Source organism: Canis lupus, chromosome 36 (assembly GCF_003254725.2).
Source record: "Canis lupus dingo isolate Sandy chromosome 36, ASM325472v2, whole genome shotgun sequence".
Taxonomy (NCBI): Eukaryota; Metazoa; Chordata; class Mammalia; order Carnivora; family Canidae; genus Canis; species Canis lupus.
Window position 1 is genome coordinate 21,158,088 of NC_064278.1, and position 21,856 is coordinate 21,179,943.

Sequence of the window (21,856 nt, forward strand, 5' to 3'; positions counted from 1 at the left end):
AATCTCACCATTTTCAGGACAACTAAAACTCATTAAGGTCGAATGATTTAAAATTACTCGGGCAGATCAAGAAAGGTTTATTGCCATCTTTCCCCCCCTCCCCCAACTCTTGATCTCGCTCCTTATACTTCAAGACCACGTTGGAAACATGAAGATAAAAATCAGTCGCGCAGCAGCAGCCTTATATGGCCCTCCTTTACAGAAATCTTGTAAACCGGTCCTTTCAATCTACGAGATCCGCGAGAACAGCCGCTTCGGCTCTTTGCAGCGCCCAGCTGTGCCTCGGCTCCGGAGGGAGCGCCCGCCCCGAGCTGCCCCGGCGGCCCCGCGGCCTTCCCCAGGTGCCCGGGATTCCCGCGGGGCGCGGGCGCGGGGATGCTCGGCGCTGGCCTCGCAGGCCCGGCCCCTGGAAACGCGCGCGGGGAGGCCGGGGCGGGGGCCGCCCCGCAGTCCTAACGTCCAGGAGACGACAGTGCGGCTTGCTTCGGGGACGGGGAAGCAACCACGTCGCCACCGAGCACCGGGAGGCCCCCCCCGGGGGGGGAGGGGAGGGGTACGCGAGAAGAAAGAGAAAGGCCCTGCTCCCCGGTGACGCGCGGTCACGAGGCGTCCTCCCGACGTGGGCGCTCACCATTGGCGGAGTCCGAGCCGACGTCCCCGCGGCAGCCCGGGCGCGAACGGCGGAAAGGGCGGCACCGCGCGGCCGGTCGGCGAGGCGCGCGCGCTCCCGCGGCTCGCCCCGCCCCCGCTCCCCGCCCGCCAATCCGCTCGCCCGTTCTCTCTTCGCGCCCAGTTGGCCACGCCCCCTCCCCGGCTCCGCCCCGCCCCCGCCAGGACGGCGGCGCGCGGAAAGGGCGTCACGTGACGGCTGGCCCCGCCTCTTCCTCTCGGTCCCATATTGAACTCGAGTTGGAAGAGGCGAGTCCGGTCTCAAAATGGAGGTAAAACCGCCGCCCGGTCGCCCCCAGCCCGACTCCGGCCGTCGCCGCCGCCGCCGGGGGGAGGAGGTATTAGGGGGAGAGCGGGGGGTTGCTGGGTAGTGGCCGGCGTGGGGGGGGGCCTAGCTCCGTGGGAGCGGGGAGGCCGGGTGGACGGGATCGGCCGTCCCGCGCTCTGCGTTGAGCCGGGCGGTGGGGGGGGGGGGGGGGGAGGGGAGCGGGCCCCGGACGCCTTCTCGGGGCCCTTCGCCCTCCTCGCCTTCTCCTTCGGCTGCACAGGTGGCCCCTCGGAGGCGCTGCGTGGCCGGGGAGGCCTGGGGCGGGGGGAGCCGGCCCGCCGGCCGCGCGGCCTCGGAAGGGAGGCCGAGGGCGGCATGGCGGGCCCCGGCGGGAGCGGTTGGGAGGAGGCGGTGGGGGAGGGGAGGGGACGAGCAGTCACATCCGGGCGAGCGGGCGGGCGGGCGGCGGCCACATTGACATTGATCCGCTGCCGCGTTACGAAATGGCGCATTGGGCCGCAATGGCCGCCGCCTCGCTCCGCCGCCGGGAGAGCGCGCGCGGGATTGGAAGGCGGCGGGAGGCGGCGGCCCGGCCCCGGATGCCGCAAATAGCCTCGGATCCCGGGGCCTGGTGTCTCCGCCGAAGTGGGGCCGGCGCGTTTCCAGTCCTTTCAGCTCTCCCTCAGGCCGACCAGAATTTTAATTTCTCCTGGTTTTTTTGGCTTTTTTGTTTGTTTGTTTTTTTGTTTTTTTTTCTTCACAGCACCCAGTTGACAGGACGCAGTTTTTTTTTTTTGATTAAAGTTCGCTGCTTTAAAAATATTTCCTGATGTGCTATTTTAGCTAAAGTCCTTAGAATTATTCGTCTCTTCGCGCCATTGTGGGGCGGCTCTGGTTGTGGTTTCTTGGATTTTTGTGTGTCCAGAGAACTGCAGCCACAGTTGAATTTTTCATGTGTCTGAGGTGACTTGATGTGGGTTACAATTTTTTTGGGGGGGGGTCACCTTTATGTATGTTTTCTCCGTTGAGCGTGATTAACGCAAGATTCTGGAAAAGAGGCGTGAAGTGAATTGATGCGTTAGGCCATTAATCATTTGACGTTTTTTTCTAGCGCGTGACAGTCTTTTCCTATTAAATGCCTTAACATCTCCACTTTGGAAGACACACGAAGACCTTAGAATGTAAATGTGAGCCCCTTTATTTAAGGACTTTGGATGAACTCTGCCTAATGCATGCGTTCAATGGCAGTTGCTGGAACTTGAGGAGCTAGTTCAGTTGCAAACAATTCAGGCCGTATCTTCATTTAAATCTCAGTTTCTGTTTTCCATTCTTGTCAAAAAGTACATCCTAATGTTTAATACAAGTACGGTTTGCCGTTTTTGTGACCCTGTAACGTGTTCTTGGCGTTTTTGCTGTGTGATACAAGTCTATCAAATAGGTGACTTTTACTAGCATATAACCTAAACCATAAGTTGGTTACAGAAAGCTATAAAAGATAATGGTGGGTTTCTTTTTGTAGTTTTTTTTTAGGGGCGGGGGGCATGCTGGGTTAGCCTTTGAAGAATACCTGTTTTAAGCTCGTGATTTGTTTGAAACTGATGGATTTTTTTAAGAATTTTCTGCCTAGAATCTTTTCTATACTTCACAGTTTTGTGGTTTAAAATTAAATGCTGGAAGTGTAGCCTGATGAGGGAAGACGTGAAAAGTGGCACGGTTGGAACACTTCTGCAGCACTTTGGTTTCATAAAGAACAATCTGTCAGTAGCAACTTGAAAGGAATCTGTCCTCAGATACTTTTAGTTGTCTGAAGTTTAGGGACTTTTGATTCTGGAATTTTCTTGGACTTAAATGTAGTTGAAGGGATGTTGGCACTTGAAAGGCTGGCTATGGATTTTGGGGAGGTATTTTGGTACCTTTAATCAGTTGATGTGATCTTACTCCAGTTTTTAATTGAACACAGTGTTAATGGTGCAGGAATTTGACGCTGAGCTTATTTGTAGCAGACTAAAGACTTGTGCGCTCCAGCAATTTACCTGCTAAAAGAAATCATTAAAATGTATTTGTTTTCTCAGGGCCATGATCCAAAGGAACCCGAGCAGTTGAGAAAACTGTTTATTGGTGGTTTGAGCTTTGAAACTACGGATGATAGTTTAAGAGAACATTTTGAAAAATGGGGCACACTTACAGATTGTGTGGTGAGTTACTAAAGGAACAAAAAAAGGTTATTAGAGGGATATAGGACCTGTACCAGATGTATTTCACTACTTTAAAATTTTTGTTTTGTAGGTAATGAGAGACCCCCAAACAAAACGTTCCAGGGGTTTTGGTTTTGTGACTTACTCTTGTGTTGAAGAGGTGGATGCAGCAATGTGTGCCCGACCACACAAGGTTGATGGGCGTGTAGTGGAACCAAAGAGAGCTGTTTCTAGAGAGGTACTTTTTTAACATTACTTTGTGTAATATGAGAGATTCTTGGAGAATTTGGGTTTTGACCTTTTTTTTTTTTTTTTTTTTTTCATTTATAGGATTCTGTAAAGCCTGGTGCCCATCTAACAGTGAAGAAAATTTTTGTTGGTGGTATTAAAGAAGATACAGAAGAATATAATTTGAGAGACTACTTTGAAAAGTATGGCAAAATTGAAACCATAGAAGTTATGGAAGACCGGCAGAGTGGAAAAAAGAGAGGATTTGCTTTTGTAACTTTCGATGATCATGATACAGTTGATAAAATTGTTGGTAAGTAGACGTTGATTGGAACTTGATTGAGAAAACAGAAAAGGTCTCTTTGTGCTGTGTTAGATTTGCAAATTGCTTAATCGTTTTGTATTGTGTTTAATAGCATGAAGCATATGGCTCAGTTTTCATAATGACTTTCTAGAACACTTCCTCATTCTCAGTCACTTAAATATTTTAATGAGTTATGTACTGATAAAGGTTTTCATTTATTTATATGTGCTTTTCCAAACATCAAATAACTTCTGTTTGTTTGTTTGATTAAAAAAAATTTTTAGTTCAGAAATACCACACTATTAATGGGCATAATTGTGAAGTGAAAAAGGCCCTTTCTAAACAAGAGATGCAGTCTGCTGGATCGCAAAGAGGTGAGTAGTTCAATATATACAGATACAGTGGTATAAGTGGCATTTGTAAGGTTTTTAAAGCTCTCCCTTGCCCATGTTAAAGGTCGTGGAGGTGGATCTGGCAACTTCATGGGTCGTGGAGGAAACTTTGGAGGTGGTGGTAATTTTGGCCGTGGTGGAAACTTTGGGGGAAGAGGTAAGAGTTCTCTTTCAACGTGTCTACTTGAAATTTATTGGTAAATTGTGTATTTTTAATTCATACCTTGTTTTTCCTCAGGAGGCTATGGTGGTGGAGGTGGTGGCAGCAGAGGTAGTTATGGAGGAGGTGATGGTGGATATAATGGATTTGGAGGTGATGGTAAGTTTTTAATAGATGTTTAATATTTTGACTTTGTTTTTGTACTTTATTGAAGGTTATGTATTTGTTTATATTTTAATTTCAGTTAAAATTTGCATGGTTAACCATTAAAGTATGCTTCTGAACTAAAACATCGGAAGACTAGACTTTTTCCCCCTAAATTTGAAACATTAGCTGGGTCTTTCATGGCCAATAATATTTATTGTACTAACATTTGAACTAGATTGTCTGTCTTGGGAGAACGTTTATTATTTTTTCTTAGTGAACTTTAATTCCAAAAATTAAAACGATTTTTAAGTTAATTGATAGCCACATAAATTAGAATTTAAACTTGAATTTACACATTTATGTTTTTGTTGACTTTTCTACCCCCCCTTTTTTTCTTTAGGTGGCAACTATGGTGGTGGTCCTGGTTATAGTAGTAGAGGAGGCTATGGTGGTGGTGGACCAGGATATGGAAACCAAGGAGGCGGATATGGTGGTGGTGGTGGAGGATACGATGGTTACAATGAAGGAGGAAATTTTGGAGGTGGTAAGCTTTCACTTGTTTTAAATATTCAAAATCGTTCATAGTTATTACAGTGTTAAAATGTGTTAAAATGCAGCTTTTGGTCATTGTAATATTATAAAATACTCAAATGATGGGTGATTTAACTGAATTTTCTTGCTTTGCTGGCCATTTATCAAATTGGTAAAGTGTGTTTTTTATATAATTGAAATGGATGGTTATTTTTCAGTATTGTATTCATTGCCAGAATTTTATTTAATTCTAGGCACTTTTAAATGGGACAAATGGGAATTTCAAATTAAATGCAGACATCTTCAATATAAAGTGTTGTCTGGAGTTTAGGGGACACAGGAATACTTGGAATTTTAATGTCTAGTATATTTTAGACAGCAAGTTTGCATTATTCCATGGTACTTGCAGATAAAGAGCTTTGTTATGGATGCACTGAGTTTTGTTGGGGTGTATTAATGTTTGAACAACAAGGTGGGCCTTTTTTTTTTTAATTCTATGTCCAATGTGAGCATCAACTCATGACCCCAAGATCAAGAGTTGCATGGTCTCCCTGCTGAGCCAGCCAGGAAGATTTTTTTAATAGCCAATTTAGGATACCTTCTTTGTCATTGATTTAAAAGTTGTGTTACGTCCAAATGAGAGTGACTCAAGCATAGTTTTGATGGTGTTGAAGGCAAGAACGTGAACTAGGATGTTGGCATCTGATGTGGACAAAAGATGGCACCTATCTAGATACATACTCTTCTGTTCACTCTGTTTTCCCTTTCTTTTTTTTTTTTTTTTTTCCTCCCGCCTGTTTTCCCTTTCTTAATGCCTGAGGTCTGCTAGTGTGGGCCTCTGTTGTGCAGTCTGTAGTCCTATAAACTGTTTTTGAAGGGTTGCATTGTAAGTGTCCTAGAGTGTGCTGTTATGATTTATGGAAAGATAATAGGTGCATACATTAAAAATAAAAATAATTGTTTAGGTTAACCACAAATAAAACTTCTGTAATTTCAGGTAACTATGGTGGTGGTGGGAACTATAATGATTTTGGAAATTATAGTGGACAACAGCAATCAAATTATGGACCCATGAAAGGGGGCAGTTTTGGTGGAAGAAGCTCGGGCAGTCCCTATGGTGGTAATTAATTTTTTTTTCCTTTCGTTAAAATTTTTCTCTGGCTTCTTAATTTAAAAATAAAAACTTCTAAACATATTTTTAAAATCTGTGTATTTCTAGGTGGTTATGGATCTGGTGGTGGAAGTGGTGGATATGGTAGCAGAAGGTTCTAAAAAAATTTCAGAAGAAAAGGGTAGGTATCTTTAAAATTTTATCATGATGATAAAGAATATGTGGAACTGTTCACTGAGTGTAATAATTTTTTTATCCTGTATTATTCAACAGGCTACAGTTCTTAGCAGGAGAGAGAGCGAGGAGTTGTCAGGAAAGCTGCAGGTTACTTTGAGACAGTCGTCCCAAATGCATTAGAGGAACTGTAAAAATCTGCCACAGGAGGAACGATGATCCATAGTCAGAAAAGTTACTGCAGCTTAAACAGGAAACCCTTCTTGTTCAGGACTGTCATAGCCACAGTTTGCAAAAAGTGCAGCTATTGATTAATGCAATGTAGTGTCAATTAGATGTACATTCCTGAGGTCTTTTATCTGTTGTAGCTTTGTCTTTTTCTTTTTCTTTTCATTACATCAGGTATATTGCCCTGTAAATTGTGGTAGTGGTACCAGGAATAAAAAATTAAGGAATTTTTAACTTTTCAATATTTGTGTAGTTCAGTTTTTCTACATTTTAGTACAGAAACTTTAACAAAATGCAGTTTTGAAGGTGTTTCCTTGTGAGTTAACAAGTAAAGAAGATCATTGTTAATTACTATTTTGTATGAATTTTGCTAAAGTTAACTGTAAAGAAACACCTGCTGACTTGCAGTTTAAGGGGAATCTATTCTCTGCATTTCCAAACCATGAAATGAATGGGCTCTGACATGTGGAGAGAATAGATATTTGTATGTTTGCAATGTGTGTTTTAGATAAATAGAATTGGGTATTTAAATTAGCATATTTGTGAATTTAATAGCATTAAGATTTACCTTCAAATGAAAAAAAAAACTCAAAATTCCTATTTGGTTTTTGTGCATTTTCTTTCAAAATGTAATCATATGATTTTAGTGTGTTAGTTTTGCTGAGAGTCCTAGCTGTGTTTAGAACATCTCCATTCTACATTCACCTTGGTCACATGTGAACTGCCATAGTTTTATTTGGGTGTAATGAATGTCTACTGCCCTCTGTTTAAATTTAAATTCTGGAAAGGGGTAGTGGATGTTTTCCCTTTCCCTTAAAAACCATTCTTAAAAACTTCAAAATACAGGACCACTAAGCCTGCTGTGTCTGAGCAAATTAGTGGCTACCCTCTTTTTTCCTTTTTAAAGCACAAGAGGCCCATATGTCTTCAGTTATTTTCCTTGGTTTAATATATATATTTTTTTGATAACAAGCTTTCAGAAGCAAGAGAATAAAAATCATGCATTGTTGAACCCTTAACTGGCTGGCATGCTTTCCTGTTTGTACCCTTTATATTTTATTGGATAAAACCAAGGACAGTCCAGATAAAATCCTAAATCACTTACTGCAGTAGAAGTGTAGCACAGTTGCTTAGTACAAGCTTCTCACTTCCCAGAGACCTGAATTCAAATTTGAATAGCCTGAGTTCTTGCTCACTTAAAATCCAAAAGAACACACTGTTATCCATGTGTATGCTTGAACCTAAATCATGTTGGTATGAGTTAACAGTTTGGTTTGGAAGACCTTGGTTGGGAAGAGTTTCAGATAAGGTCATATATATAAAAAGCAATGTCTACTGTTTTGCGCCAGCTAGTGCTTACAATTTCATTCGAGCCCTAAGTTATGTGCTCCGCTGTTATTCTTTCTTTGGCAGTTGAACGTTGAATTCGAAATTTTTTTGTTTTCAGAAGTACTAAGCAAAACAAGCAATAAAAAGGGGAATGGGGCGTGCTAGTGTTTGAATATGCTCTCTTGTTGCTCTAATTCTGTGCCTCTGTGCATTATTAATATTTGGATGCATGCAATGCCAGCATGGAAATCGGTCTTCACAGATACTGCAGTTTTCCAGAATACACTCACAAACCAATAAATGTAACAGACAACATTCCATTTGTTAATGGACATATGTGAATAAGCAGTGTAGAAAATAGGCTAATATTAGAAAATGGTTAAGTCTTTAACAACTCAAATGTGGTTATATAAATGGACACTGTCAATGTTCATAACTTAAACCTGGGTACCTGGTCAAAGTACTGCTTGGGAAACATTTTATTAAAATTGAGCTAAATTGTCTCAAGTTCTTTTATTCGTATAATAAAGGTTGAAGGAATGGGGGAGATTAACATTTCCTGTTTCTATGTTTGTGAAATTGTTTGACACAACCTTGACAGTATCCTTTAATGGCATATGAGGTTAATTGTACTGTTAACAAACTTTCTGTGTTCTGGAACTAGTTTAATAGTGAAATATTTTCAGTAAGTTGATGTTTGCAACCTATAAGCAGGTGAAATCTGTGTATGTGACCTGTTTATAAGTTGTATTAGCTTAGTTCTTGTGAACAGTGTGGAAAAAGTAAGCCATGAGGAGAGCGATTTAACCAGCTTTAAAGGACCTAAGATGTGCATTTTAAGCACAGTCTGGATCAAAGGAGACTCACTAAGACAGGACTTCAGAAGCCTTTTGAGTATGGACAAGTCAGCATAAATAAAGAATGACAAGGCAGCAGCAAGAGCTTCAACTACAGAGAAGTGAAGGCATAAGATACTATGGTGATAGTGAGCAACTTTACAAAAGCTAGTTAAATCTGCTTATTACATCTGAAATATCGAAGAAAGTCTAGCAGGAAGGAGCTCTTCGCCTTTTGGAACATCAATGAGAGATAGTTGCCACAGTCACTAGGTCTAGCATTTAGACCTGCAAGGAAGGGCAATAAGCATTAGGTAAGGCTTGAATTTGAATTTTTTCACTAATTAAAGAGTAATTTTTTGTAAAGCAAGGTAAGAGTAATCTTTTTGATTTGCAGGTTGAATGAGAACCCTACTTGCCTAAATGAGGAATGTCTTTCCTACCATCTTAAATACGAAGGTTTCTGGCTGGGTAAGGTTTGTAGCTCACAGTAAAAGCTGGTGACACCATTTGTTTCCCTACAAATTCATATTACACATTTTGAAACTATTAGGTACATGGGCAAAGTTATTCAGCTGAACACTTTGAGAACCACATCCAACACATTTTAAAGTTTTAGGCCCTGCAACAACCACGAGTATCTAGTTAGATGTGGCCCCATGTATACAAATCATTGTTGGTGTCTTTAGGGTAGAGTCAATTTTTGATAAGGAGTAATAAGCATGACACTTGTAACAGAAACATTAAGCTGCCAATCCTCATTCTATTAATAAAAAAAACACCTTAGAATGAGCGTTCAGAATTGTCAGGTGACACACATAGAAAAATGGTCTTCCTTCAAGTGGCCTCATAAATAATCTTGCATATAAATTCAGGGAATTCTTTGAAGTAATAGGATACCTTTTTGGTTCTTTTTAAAACGAGTTAGCCAGAAGTAGTGGGGGCATAATATGCTAATACTCCCTTTTTAAAAGATTTCCCAAAGAATAATTAAAATATTACTCAGTTACTATTCAAATCAGTTGCTGATTATTCATAGGGGCTATTGATACCCCAAAAGGGCTTATTAAAAATTGAGCTTGGAGGGGTGCCTGGCTGGTTCAGTTGGTGGTAGAGCATGCAACTCTTGCTTGGGTTTAGGAGTTCAAGCCCCACGTTGGGCAAACACTTGAGATGGGCTTACGATGGTTCATAGATTGCAAAGTTCATACATAAAGACAGGTTAAGTTTGCTGGAGTTTATTCTCAGATAATGACTGGTTGGCTCTGTTTCTGAATCTAAATCAGGACTGAATTTCTACACATGATAGAATGAAGTGTTAAAGGTAATAGCCTTTTAATACATTATCTTTACAAAGTGGTTTTAGTGTGAAATAAAGATAGGAAACATTTTTTTAAAAGGCATTGTTCTTTACAGTCCATCTCATTTCTTATGAAATAAAGTGATTCTATTTAAATGTAGTTCCACTGTCATTCCTGGAAAATGTGCTCTTCAGTTCATAGCACCAGTAAAAAAAAAGGGGGGGGGAGTTCACGGGGGGAAATGGTTGAGGCAAACTTTTCAACTGATTTTGTCAAGCCGTCTCACATGTTCTTGTTTCCCATGCTACATTATTTTCAAAAAACCCAAACCAAAAAACCTGATACACACTCGAATCTTAAAGGAGAAAACTGGGTAATAAAGGTCATTTGTTAAGGAACTGAACAACTGGAATAGGCTTGTTTTTAAGAGTGCCAGTATGAGTCACAACTTGAAACATTTCTAGCTAAGTATCTTGGAGTTCTAACTGATGTCACAAGTAGTTGAGTAAGCAAGGTAATGCAGGGGTGATGTAAGGATTGTTAGCCTATATAATATTCAAGATTACTTTAAAATTTCAATGTTTTATCCTGATTTTTAAGACTTAAGAGGTGGTCTGTAATGGATTCAAATGTTCATTTGTAGTATAATGAAATGTTTACAGAAAGATAACTTTTTCATTAAAATATTTTTAGAAATGTGTGTGTGGTTTTGTTGCTTCACGATGTCCGTGTGATTTTAAACACTAGGTGAATATTACATTGGAAGGAACTTTGATATAGCAATTCGCTTTAAGGATTATGGATTCTATTTAGTGGAAAACAATACATGACACTAGAAATGGGTATGGAAAAAATAAACGGAAAGCCTATTTGTTTTAAATGCCAATCTGTAAGATGCTGGGGTGACATGAGAAATCTGAACTTTTGGGAAAAAAAAGTTAAGGATAGGACAGTAGGTGACGAAAAGTTGGGAAGAGAGGTGGGTGGGGGTGTGTTTCACATGTTGGATGAAATTTCTTTCCCCCCAGAAAGGCAGCAGATTGGTTGAATCTTGTATGAGGGAGGGCGGGGAGGAAAATAAGGAATTTGGTCAAACTGCAGTGCTGCATTTTAATCCAAATAAAGGTGTGTGATGATCGTTGTGTTACAGTGATCCTTTTGTGAGGGTTTTGAGAATTGAATTTTTTAGGAAAACTTTGCAGCGTAATTATTTGAATTCTTAGCATTAATAACATTAAATACTTGGGAGTTGAAGCCATGTGAGGAATTTGAGCTGTTTGGATTATAACACACATATGCAGTGGTTTTATACTCTGCAGCTGTAAGTATAATAGTTTGAGTTCCAAAGTAACGGCAAGAGTGGACGTTATTTCTACAAAATATATTTGCCTTTATCCTTACAAAGTGGAAATTAGGCAACAAAAGATTGGAATCTCCTGTGTATTCATGGACTGCAATTAAATCTTGAACATGAGTAATTTGCAAAAGTTTAACCTTGTTAGGTTGATGGAAGTTAGGATTGGATAGAAAGTACCAAGGATAGGGGAAGACTTCAGATTAACAGGTAAAGTATGCCATTTTTGCTTACATTTTTATCAGTTAATGGCAGGGTACATTGAGCTGCATTTAAGTGATGAAGCTTAAGAGGATACCATGCTGAGCCAGCTAGGAAATGTGAATTTGCCCAAGATACTCCATTTGTAAAATATATTGGTAAGTGGATAAATAAGTACAAGGGTGTTGGCGGCTCTAAAGTACTTTAAAATATGAAGTGGTTAAGTGTCACTACATTCATGTATTATACCCATTTTATAACTTATAAGGGCCTATAATCACAAAAATGAGTATCAAATGTTGACTAGTTAGACCTGAAATTAAAATACAGGTAATTTTCTCTAAAATACATTGCCGGTCTCCATTGTCGATAGAAACGTTGAGTAGACTATCCTTTAACGTACTTAGGAAAAGAATTTTAATAGGTGATCTATTTGGGTTTAATCACATTTGTCCTACTCCTATCTTTAATTAGGTATTGGAAAACCGATTATATTACTATATAGCAAATTTTTACAGAATAAGTTTTATGAGCTTGGACAAGTTGCTTGGGGTTTCATTTTTACACATGCTACACATTGGCAGTTGGTGATGCCAACAGACACCTAGGAATGTTGGGTTTTTTAAGAGATTTTATTCATGAGAGCCAGGGAGTCCAGGACAGGCCGAGGGGAGTAGTGGGCACCCTGTAGGGAGCCTGATGTGGGATTTGATCCCAGGACCCTGAGATCCCGACCTGAGCAGAAGGCAGATTACCAACCACTGAGCCACCCAGGTGCCCCAAGAGTGTTGGCTTCATATACATTAAATAGAATTACTTAGGGATCCCTGGGTGGCGCAGCGGTTTGGCGCCTGCCTTTGGCCCGGGGCGCGATCCTGGAGACCTGGGATCGAATCCCACGTCGGGCTCCCTGCATGGAGCCTGCTTCTCCCTCTGCCTGTGTCTCTGCCTCTGTCTCTCTCTCTCTGTGTGACTATCATGAATAAATAAATAAAATCTTTTAAAAAAATAGAATTACTTAAAACATTACATTGAAAATAGTAATGAAGGGGCACCCAGGTGGCTCAGTTGGCCGTCTTGACTCATTTCCACTCCGGTGGTGAGCTACCACCCCCCCACCCCCGCCGCATCAGGCTTTGCGCTCGCATGGAGTCTGCTTAAGATTCTCTTCCCCCTCCCCCCAAATAGTAAAATACTGTTTGATTTAGTAATACACGCTTCAAATATTAAATGAGGCTAGTGGGTCTGACGAGACTGAAGTCCTGCGTATGTGGCATTTTGGAATACGACAGCAATCTGGTCCGGATTTTTAAGAACAGTACTGTGAATACCATTGTGATTTGTTGTCTGTAGTATTGAAGGAAATGTTAAATTTCACTAAGTGTTAGTAACCCCATCAAAATTTTTACGTTCTGTACACATTACGAGCTGTTTTTACCTAATTCCTGTTTTGTAAAATGGAGATTATACCCACTTTCGTTAAATCTGAAAGTTAAGTCTGATAGTTGGCTTAAAGAACTTAATCTGGTGTCTGGTCCATGGTCCCTAAAGATATTTTTGGTAATAATTATGGGTACTAATAGCCCAAGCATACTTAAAATTTAATGGGTGACAGTAAAGTTATGCCAGTGTCTTAAGTGTTTTTCTCTACTGAAAGTTTTTGTGGTTTTTACATTTTTCTTCAGCTCTCAAAAGGTATAAAAGGCAACTGAAAATGAACCTGTTCTGAGAAGTGTTTTTAAGGAATGAATGAGGATTTTGTGTATGTTCTGAGGCTTAAAAACCTAAGTATGGTATGAGGAACAGTCACCCCTTGCCTAAAAAGCATGGGCTTGAGAAATCTCAGCAAGAAAGTGTTCTTTACACAACAAATGCAAGATCCCTCGGGTCAAGATTGCTAAGAATGCTTGATCCGCATCCGTGTGGAAGGCATAGGGACACATCTTAACACCAGAAAGGAGTTTAATATTTAACAATTGGGTAGTTTAATGAGGACAATATAAATAAACCTGGCCTCATTTTTTTGTCATGGGGTTAGGATCTGTTTAAAAACTTTAGTTTCTAATTCTGCATAATGCGGTATGTGTGGTACTTCCGAGTCCGTTTTCCAGGTGCCCTACGGAACCGGCTTCTTGAACTCCGAGAAGTCTGCGCCAGCCAATTCCAGGTGTTCGGGGGGGCCGCACCCCCAACACACGCCTATAATTTTATCTAAGGTTGGATACTTTAGTCAAGATCCAAGATTTGGGGGGGGGGGGGGGTTGGAAAGAGGAGGTCTCCAAGGAGAGCAGCGCCGCCGCCACCACTTAGAGGTAGAGACCGTTGGCTGGGGAGGAAGGCCAGGGGCCGCGTCCGAATGTCGCCTCCGTACACCCGTTGGGTTTTGAAGTCTGTTTTTTGTTTTTGTTTTTGTTTTTAATTATTTGACAGAGTACAAGCAGGGGGAGCATCAGGGAGGGAGAAGCAGGCTCTGCTGAGTGGGGAACCTGACCCAGGGCTCGATCCCAGGCCCCTGGGATGGTGACCCGAGCCGACGGCAGACGCTTGAGCGACTGAGCCACTGGGCGAGGCGCTCTTTGAAGTCACTTTCGACCCTGAGCTTTGTCGTTCCAGCTCAGTTCTTAGCGGCTAATCGGACTTCAGTTTCTTTCAAGCTAGTCAGGAAGAGGCGTCTGGGTCCGGCCAAGTGAGACGGTGCAAGCCGGCGCGGGACAGGCCTCCAGGCCTCCGCCCAGGCTTCGCTAGGGCCCCCCTCCTCCCCCCAGGACGCGGGGCTCTGCCGCCGGTGGGCGCCCAGGGGGGCGGGACTCGGGGTGGGACTTGCTCTAAGTGTGCACAACTCTCCGACGAGTCACCAATTCCCCACTTTAAAACAACACAAGACAAACTGATTGATTAGATGAAGAAATCGTGAATTAATGCTGTGAGGGAGTCCGTGCGGCCCCCTGGACAGCCTGCAGCTTCCCGGAGTTTTGCGGGGCCTTGCCTTGGTCTTATGGGTGTTTAAGCTCCCAGTGTGTCCCAAAGTGAAATTTCCCACCTAGACTTTCCTTCTAACCAGGCATCTCAGGGCAACTCAGTTCTCAAAGCTGTTTAAGTCCTTGACCCCACCTTCACCCAACACCTTCTCTCACAATTTTAGTTCTGCCTTTGAAATCTGCAGAACCCAGTGCCTTCTCCCTATTCCTGCGTTCACCACCCTAGCCCAAGCCAACACCATCCCATGTGTTTCAGAGCTTCCCCACTCATCTAACTGCTCCCATCTTAACCCCCTAGACTATTTTCAACACATGCCTAAGGAAACTTAAAAACCAGATGTTAATCCTACTAAATGCCGGTGGTTCCCATGTTGCTAGATAAAAGCCAGAGCCTTTGTGAAGGTGTAACAAGAATCTGTGCCATCCATGTTGCACTCCTCTACCTGCTGCTTCTCCATCTTCAGTCTTGTTGGCAATATTCTTTAGCTAACAGAATGAGTCTCCCACACTTTACAGATGTTGCCATCTCAAGGCTTTTCCTATTCACAACCCTGTATTTTAGCGTAGGGGCAGAGAGAGAGGGAGAGGCTCTTACGCAGGCTCCACAACCAGTGCAGAGCCTGACACCGGGCTTGATCTCATGGCCTGAGCCAAAATACAGTTGGCCGCTAATTGACCAAGTCTGTTGGGCACCCCCACCCCCCAAAGCCTGTGCAACCCTATTTTAAATTGCAATGCTTCCTTTCTACTGGCCTTCCCGATCCTGGCAGGTGTAAGGTTTGCTGGCTTCAATTACAGGACAGGGATTTCCATGGTGTCTTCTGTACTTTAGAGGACACCTAGCACATGGTGGGCCTCAATGTACTGACACGAGGAAACAACGTTTTCATGTCAAGAAAACACCGTTTGAGATATACTTGCTATTGAAGAGAGAAAATATCTTGATAGACATTATTTCTTTGTATCTCTGGGACCAGAAGTTTAGTATAAAATGCTTTTCACACTTTGAAAACATTCTGACAATGCAAAACACCTAAATATGTAAAGTGTGGTGGTGTTATGGAAAATAACAATAAACTCGAATTCCCAAGAAATAATTTAACAGTCATAATATTCCTTTATTAGTACCAGCTTTTCAACTAAATTGGTTTTTGCCAGGGCTAAACAATTTAATATAAAAAAAATGCCTTTTTGTTCATACAGTATTTATAAAAAAGTACATAGTGGTTAGTTTTGCAACAATTTGTTTTTAGCCAGATGTCATATCATATAAACCTATGAACGTAACAAATGAGATAAGAACAGTATAAATAAAGTTTTTGTAGTATTTACACTTATACAGAAACTAGCCCAAATGGTGTTGTAAGAAATTAAGTTTGCAGTTAAAGTGAAACTACTGATTCAGCATACTGATGACTTACTTTAATGCTTTTTAAAGTTTATATTATTTTCTACACTAGTTTTGACTATAATTTTGCATAGAATTACTTATAAAGTATATTTTTGCATTTCACATCACAGTAGGAGCTTTTAGTATAACAGTACAAAAAAAAACAAACAACCCACTAGCTCGGAAAAAGTCACTTCTTCTCAAATCTAGTTTTTCTTAATATCTGGCTTCTTACTTTTGGGCACAAGGAATACATTGCCATCTCTTGTTTGCTGCAGGGAGTATTCACTGGGAGAGTAAGGTTTTCCATCTTCATCACGGAGCATGCTGAAGACTTCAAGATACAAAGTGCTGAGTTGTTTTTTCAGTAGATGGAGGCTTTTGTCATTCTCGCCCTTTTCTTTGAGCAATTTTTCTTTTTCATCTTTTAAATGATCCAAATCTTGTTCCAGTTCCACTATATTTTCCAGTTTTCTTTTTCTGCAATTCTGAGCAGCCACTTTATTCTTGCCCCTCCTGCGTATATCTCGAATTAATGCCAGCTGAGCCTCATTGAATTGCTCCTTTGACATCATCTCATTGAAGTCATCAACAGGGAGGTTAATGATTTTTTCAACAGGGAATGGGATATGGAGAGCTTTTGCCCTTAGCTCATCTCTTGTGAGATGAGCCTCCAAGCGGCTTGAATGTTTGTCTTTTGTGAATGGGGCTTTTCGATGACCAGGATTTACCGGCGATTCTTTCTTTGGCGTGTTTTCACACTGGGCGTCATGCGCTGGAGCACTGGGCCCTGGAGATGGTGACGGGGGCTGGGCTGGATCTCCAGCAGACTGTCCCGGCTGTGTTTTAGGACCGGTCTGTTTGACACTTCCAGGAGCACTATCTGTCTCTTCCATTTCAGAATCACTGAAGCCAAGTGCTGTGTCTCCATAGACAGAAGATTCCACTGAGTGTTCTGGTGATGCCATGCCAGGACTTGTGTTCAGTGAAATGCCAGAGTCAGAATCGTTGAATTCTGTGCTTTCAGGGTGGTTTTGGTTAAACGCTTTACAAAGTGATAAATCAGAAACATCAATGGGCCCATTAAGAAGTTCAGAGAGTGACTGGCTGAAAGAAGCAGAGGAAGGCATGCTGTTGCTACTACTGGGTTCTGCTATGAAAGCAGAATAAAATTCATCACCAAAATCTGTGTTTATTGTGGCATCTGAATTTAATGAGTTCACTGTCAGCTGGCTGGAATCTTCTGTGGAGAGGATGCTGCTAAAAGAATCCTCGAAAGCACTGAGAAAAGGTGGACTGCAGTTACCTACTTCTTTTTCCAGTGAGGGCATTGAGGGGTAGAAATGATAATTGTTGTCGATTTCTGTCATTTTGGTTTCTGGACTTGGCACCATGCTAGTCTCGACCAACTTGTCATTCTGAATATTAAGACACTGTGGAAAAGAAATTTTTACTAAATGTAAATCAAGGTGAAATATTTTTGATAGCAGATAGTCTATATTTCATGGCAAATATTTATTTTTTAAAGATTTTATAAGTAATCTCTATACCCAATATGGGGCTTGAACTCACAACCCCGAGATCAAGATTTCCATGTTCCACCAACTGAACCAAGTGCCCCTGATGGCAAATAGTTTTAAAAGCTGGAAATCTATATCTGATTCTGATTCCCCACCCCCATTCTTTCCAAGCTCTTCTGTAATTCAGCTAATTCCCATCCATTTCTAACATATTTATGTCTAAGTATGCCTGGGTGGCTCAGTGGTTAAGATTCTGCCTTCAGTCCAGGGTGTGATCCCAGGGTCCCAGGATCGAGTCCTGCATTGGACTCTCTGCATGGAGCCTGCTTCTCCCTCTACCTATGTCTCTGCCTCTGTCTCTCATGAATAAAAAAATAAAAATAAAAGCACCCTCCTGGGCATTTGGGTGACTCAATTAAGCAGCTTCCATGGCTCAGGTCATGATCCCAGGGTCCTGGGATGGAGCCCCACATCGGGCTCCCTGCTTCCCCCTCTCCAACGCTTATGCTCCCCTGCTCTCTCCCTTATGCTCTCCTGCTCTCTCCCTCTCTCTCAAATAAATAAATAAAATATTAAAAAAAGCACCTTCCAATCCTTCCATTAAGTAGGTGGCATGTAAATAGTAACTGGATAATTAAAGGCACTGAATATCAAAGTGTCTTTGGTATTTATTGATATTAGATCTTAGTTACCTGCAGTTCTGGAATGGATAGTAGCTCCTCCCAAACTTGCTCAATGTCCTGCTGCATATTGTCTAAATCAGCAATGACTGACTGAACGGCAAGAGTCTGAGGTGACTGAGCCTGATTAGGAGCAATGAAGACTGGGTTTTCGATTTGGCTGGGAATATCAGGAACAAGGGACTGAAATGCAGCTGAAGAAACCTACAATTGACAGAGCATTTATCTCCATGAGTCTGCCAGCATCAGTGGAGAAGTACACCCCAAGGCACCCCCACAACACCTTCAACTGGACTTGGCTAACAGTTCTCTATTTCTTTAGTTATAACCACTTATGAAACCACTTATTAATGAAACAAATCTCTTTTTCCCCTGCCCGACTCTAAACTTAATCATTTACTAGTTTAGTTGTTTTATCCTATACATTCAAAGGTAAATTTCAAAATAAGTATAAATCTTTAGGATTTTTAATTTGTATGTCTCAGTAAAAATATCTAGTATAGTGCTTCAAACATAATAAATTTACTAAAAGTGTTAATTGAGCAAGTCTTGGTTTATTACCCAGCTTGCTTTTTACACACCAAAATTTATTTCTAAGTACCTACAACCAATGAGTCATTTGTTTCCATGGTTATGCAGATCCATGCTTCTGGCTATACAGCAGTAAGTGTATATTTTGTAGAGATATATTTTTTTTAATTGTAAAGTTATCTACAGGCTAAGGATTCTTTGACAAAATTTCCTCTTAAAATATTTTTTTTTACCGGAGACACACTTAGAGGATATATTAGATACAGTGATTAGATATAGTGGAGGAGTTTCACTGTTAACCAAATGTACCTCATTGTCATCTACGAACGGGAATGTCTCTGCCAAAAGCTGCATGCAGTCATCAAAGTACAAAGCATCTGGCTTGGGAATGTGGGGAACCTAGATAAAAGAGAGAGACATAAAAGAAAAAAAAGATTGTTCAGTGTCATACGGTGTTTATAATTTAGTTAGACATTTATCTTCTTTCCGAAATCAGTTTAGTGTAGTACAGAGCACAGAATCAAATCAACCAGACTATCTGGGTTTGAATCTTGGCTTCCCCAGTTTTGAGCGCTCCGGGCAAGCAAGTTACTGAATCTCTGAGCTGCAACTGCTCATCTGCAGACAAGATGCGAGTACTCTGTACTACTTTTACCGCTGCCACCACCGCTGCTGCTTGACACTTACGTATGTTTCCACAGCTTAGAAAGCACCTTCCCGTGATTTATGTCCTCCCAATCCTACAACTCTGTGAGGAACTCATCAGGAAGCTGAGGTTGGGAAGGTGACTTGATATGGTCATGAAGACAGTAAAAGGCATAAAAAAAGGTGAAGTGAAACTCAAATCCAGATGTTTTAACTCTTGGGTCGGTATTAGTTCCATAAACCCTGCCACACACCTTCCCAAGAACAGAGTTTTCTGTACCTGGGAGTAGTTGGCAGATGCACTGGTTTCCGATGGGATGTGTGGGGCTGGCTGAACCGGAAGGAATTCACCGGTCTCTTCGTCTAGTTGTAACTGAGCAAAGAAAGCTTTCTCTTGCTCCTTTTGGAGTTGTTCTTGTCTTTCCTTTTCAAGTTTTTTCTGTTTTTCCAGCTCATGCTCCTTCCGTCGTTGACTGAAGTCAAATACTTCTCGACTGACCCCAAGATCTATATCTTGCCTCCAAAGTATGTCAATCAAATCCATGTCCTATGTTTAAAAAAAAGGAAAGAGAGAGACCATGGTTAAGATGGTTTTTAAAATGGCAGATATCATGTAGTTTACATTATGCCACTGTTGATGGCCGGTGGTAGGGAGATGACGATCTGAATGGGAACACAGATCCCATGTTCTGGAAGGACACGGTTAATTCCAATCAATGAATCAAGAAACAAGAACGTACAAACAGCCATCCATTCTAATACTTATAACTTGGATTATTAATGACCGGGTGGTAGTAGAGGTCACTACGGAGCAAAGGAACACGCACATTAAAGCTCTTGAATTAAGGGAAGCCCCACACGTGTTTAATGGAATACAGAAATGAGAGTAACTCCAAGCCACTGGTTTACTATGAGAAATGGGAGTTTGGGAAACATGATCAAATATGTGGAGTTTCTTCTAAACTCAGCAAATATCCAGTTTACAGAGTGGGGGAAAACCCCTGCTAAATGTCAATCTAGCAGCTGTGAAACAGCACCATTCTTTTGGTGTTTCCTACACGGATTACTTTCCCCCATCATCTCTAGCAACTCTTGTTCCTGTGGTTCATTTATGGAAACAATCTCCGGACTTGGGTGTTCGCTCCGGAGGCCTGCACAAATGAGTACGGGGAAGTCCTGGCTAATGGTCATCTCGTGACCCGCAGGTGAAGCAGGGGGCTGCAAGGGGCTGCCCTGGGAAAGGGTTTCACTTCTGGGAAATCACAAATAACCCTCTTAAAAACAAACACAAAATAAATTAAAAACAAACAAACATGGCTCCAGGGAAGGATGGAAGGTACTAAAAGTTTTAAGATACAGGGAGAGTCTTGCCACGAGAGTAATGGTTATTTTGATCTCTGTGACAAAGCTAGGCCGACGTACCACGTCTAGATTTTTCTAATCACAAATGTGTCAAAAAGCAATTTTTCTGACTTACAACTTTAGTTTTTGGAAAAGTCTACACAGGTAGGAAATAAATTTGTATTTTTTTAAAGATTTTATGTCTCCCCCTGCCTGTGTCTTTGCCTCTCTCTCTCTCTGAATAAATAAATAAATAATATCAAAAAAAATTTTATGTATACATGAGACACAGAGGCAGAGACCCAGGCCGAGGGAGAAGCAGGCTCCCTGTGGGGAGCCCGACATGGGACTCGATCCTGGGTCCCCGGGGTCATGGCCTGGCCCGAAGGCGGTGCCCGACCGCTGAGCCCCCAGGCGTCCCCCTGTAGGACATTTAGATCACTTCCCAGCTAAGAAGTCATCTGTACTGAAAATAATATAATGAGACTAACAGTGGAGAGATCCAGGCGCGGGGAGGGGAGCAGGGCTGACAGCGGGTCCGGCCGGGGACACCGGCTGCCCCGGGGACACCGGCTCGGACACCGGCACCAGGTCTAGACCCGCCGACTGGCTCCTCCCGGGACCAAGGGGCGCGATGCCTCCTGAGCGGCTATTTCCAGCCGAGAGCGGGGAGCCCAGGCCACCTTCGGCCCGGGCCCTGGGGGGGGCAGCCTCTCTGGAGGCTTTGGGGAGCCGCCGGCCTCCCGGGCCCGGCCCGCCGCACTGACCAGCCCGCGGCTCCCCTCGGGGCTCTGGGACCACAAGTCACACGGAAAATACGAAACCCGACCGACGCGGCTCCCTGAACTGCGCGACGGAAGCGCCGCGGTGCTGAGCCCCTGACCTCGGCTCCCGCAGGGCGGAACCGGGCGCTCCTCAGCCCCGCCGCCCCTGGGAGGAGCTCCATTTCAAAGATGAGGTGTGGGGGTCCCCGGGGGCTCAGCGGTTTAGCGCCGCCTGCGGCCCAGATGTGACCCCGGGGCCCGGGATCGAGGCCCGCGTCGTGCTCCCCGCAGGGAGCCTGCTTCTCCCTCGGCCTGGGTCTCTGCCTCTCTCTCTTTCTCTCATGAATAAATATAATCTTAAAAAAAATAAAAAAATAAAGATGATGTGTTTCCATTTTAATGGGCAGGTTTATCCAAGGGTCACATGAAACACAACGGTTCAAGGCACAGCGAATTCTACCTTAAAATCCTGAGTGGTTCAGCTCCGACCCTGGTGAACTGGGGATCCCTCCGGGCTGTTCTCCCGCTGGAGCCAGGGGGCCAGGGCCAGGGCGGTCCTCAGGGTCCCACACCCACTAA

General features: G+C 42.6%; 2 protein-coding genes across 15 annotated transcripts in view; one reads left to right on the forward strand and one right to left on the reverse strand.

Annotated features, from left to right (window-relative positions):
- The first annotated feature begins 824 nt into the window (after positions 1-824).
- HNRNPA3 (heterogeneous nuclear ribonucleoprotein A3) lies at positions 825-10,569 on the forward strand. Of its 9 annotated transcripts, XR_007408547.1 has the most exons (12): positions 849-1,007; positions 3,010-3,132; positions 3,224-3,370; positions 3,463-3,673; positions 3,949-4,038; positions 4,121-4,213; positions 4,295-4,375; positions 4,764-4,907; positions 5,892-6,014; positions 6,114-6,186; positions 6,279-8,886; positions 8,970-10,569. XR_007408547.1 is itself a non-coding variant. In XM_025460300.3 (11 exons), exons 1-10 carry the CDS (start codon positions 936-938, stop codon positions 6,164-6,166), a joined length of 1,071 nt encoding a protein of 356 aa, XP_025316085.1. In that variant the 5' UTR covers positions 825-935; the 3' UTR covers positions 6,167-6,186; positions 6,279-10,569. The 9 variants fall into 9 exon arrangements, 8 of the variants coding, with proteins under 8 accessions (XP_025316085.1, XP_035554621.1, XP_048962134.1 ...); XM_025460300.3 differs by having other exon boundaries at positions 825-941; positions 6,279-10,569; XM_035698728.2 differs by lacking the exon at positions 6,279-8,886 and having other exon boundaries at positions 825-941.
- Positions 10,570-15,500: 4,931 nt separating this feature from the next.
- Positions 15,501-21,856, reverse strand: part of NFE2L2 (NFE2 like bZIP transcription factor 2) — a 142,303-nt gene continuing 135,947 nt past the window's right edge. For all 6 annotated transcript variants that reach the window (XM_025460296.3, XM_035698724.2, XM_025460293.3 and 3 more), the window contains 4 exons: positions 19,453-19,719; positions 18,837-18,926; positions 18,009-18,200; positions 15,501-17,229 (listed from right to left, as the gene is read on the reverse strand). In XM_025460296.3, the coding sequence (XP_025316081.1) occupies positions 16,003-17,229; positions 18,009-18,200; positions 18,837-18,926; positions 19,453-19,716 (1,773 nt within the window). In that variant the 5' untranslated portion in view covers positions 19,717-19,719 and the 3' untranslated portion in view covers positions 15,501-16,002. The remainder of the gene's footprint in view (positions 17,230-18,008; positions 18,201-18,836; positions 18,927-19,452; positions 19,720-21,856) is intronic.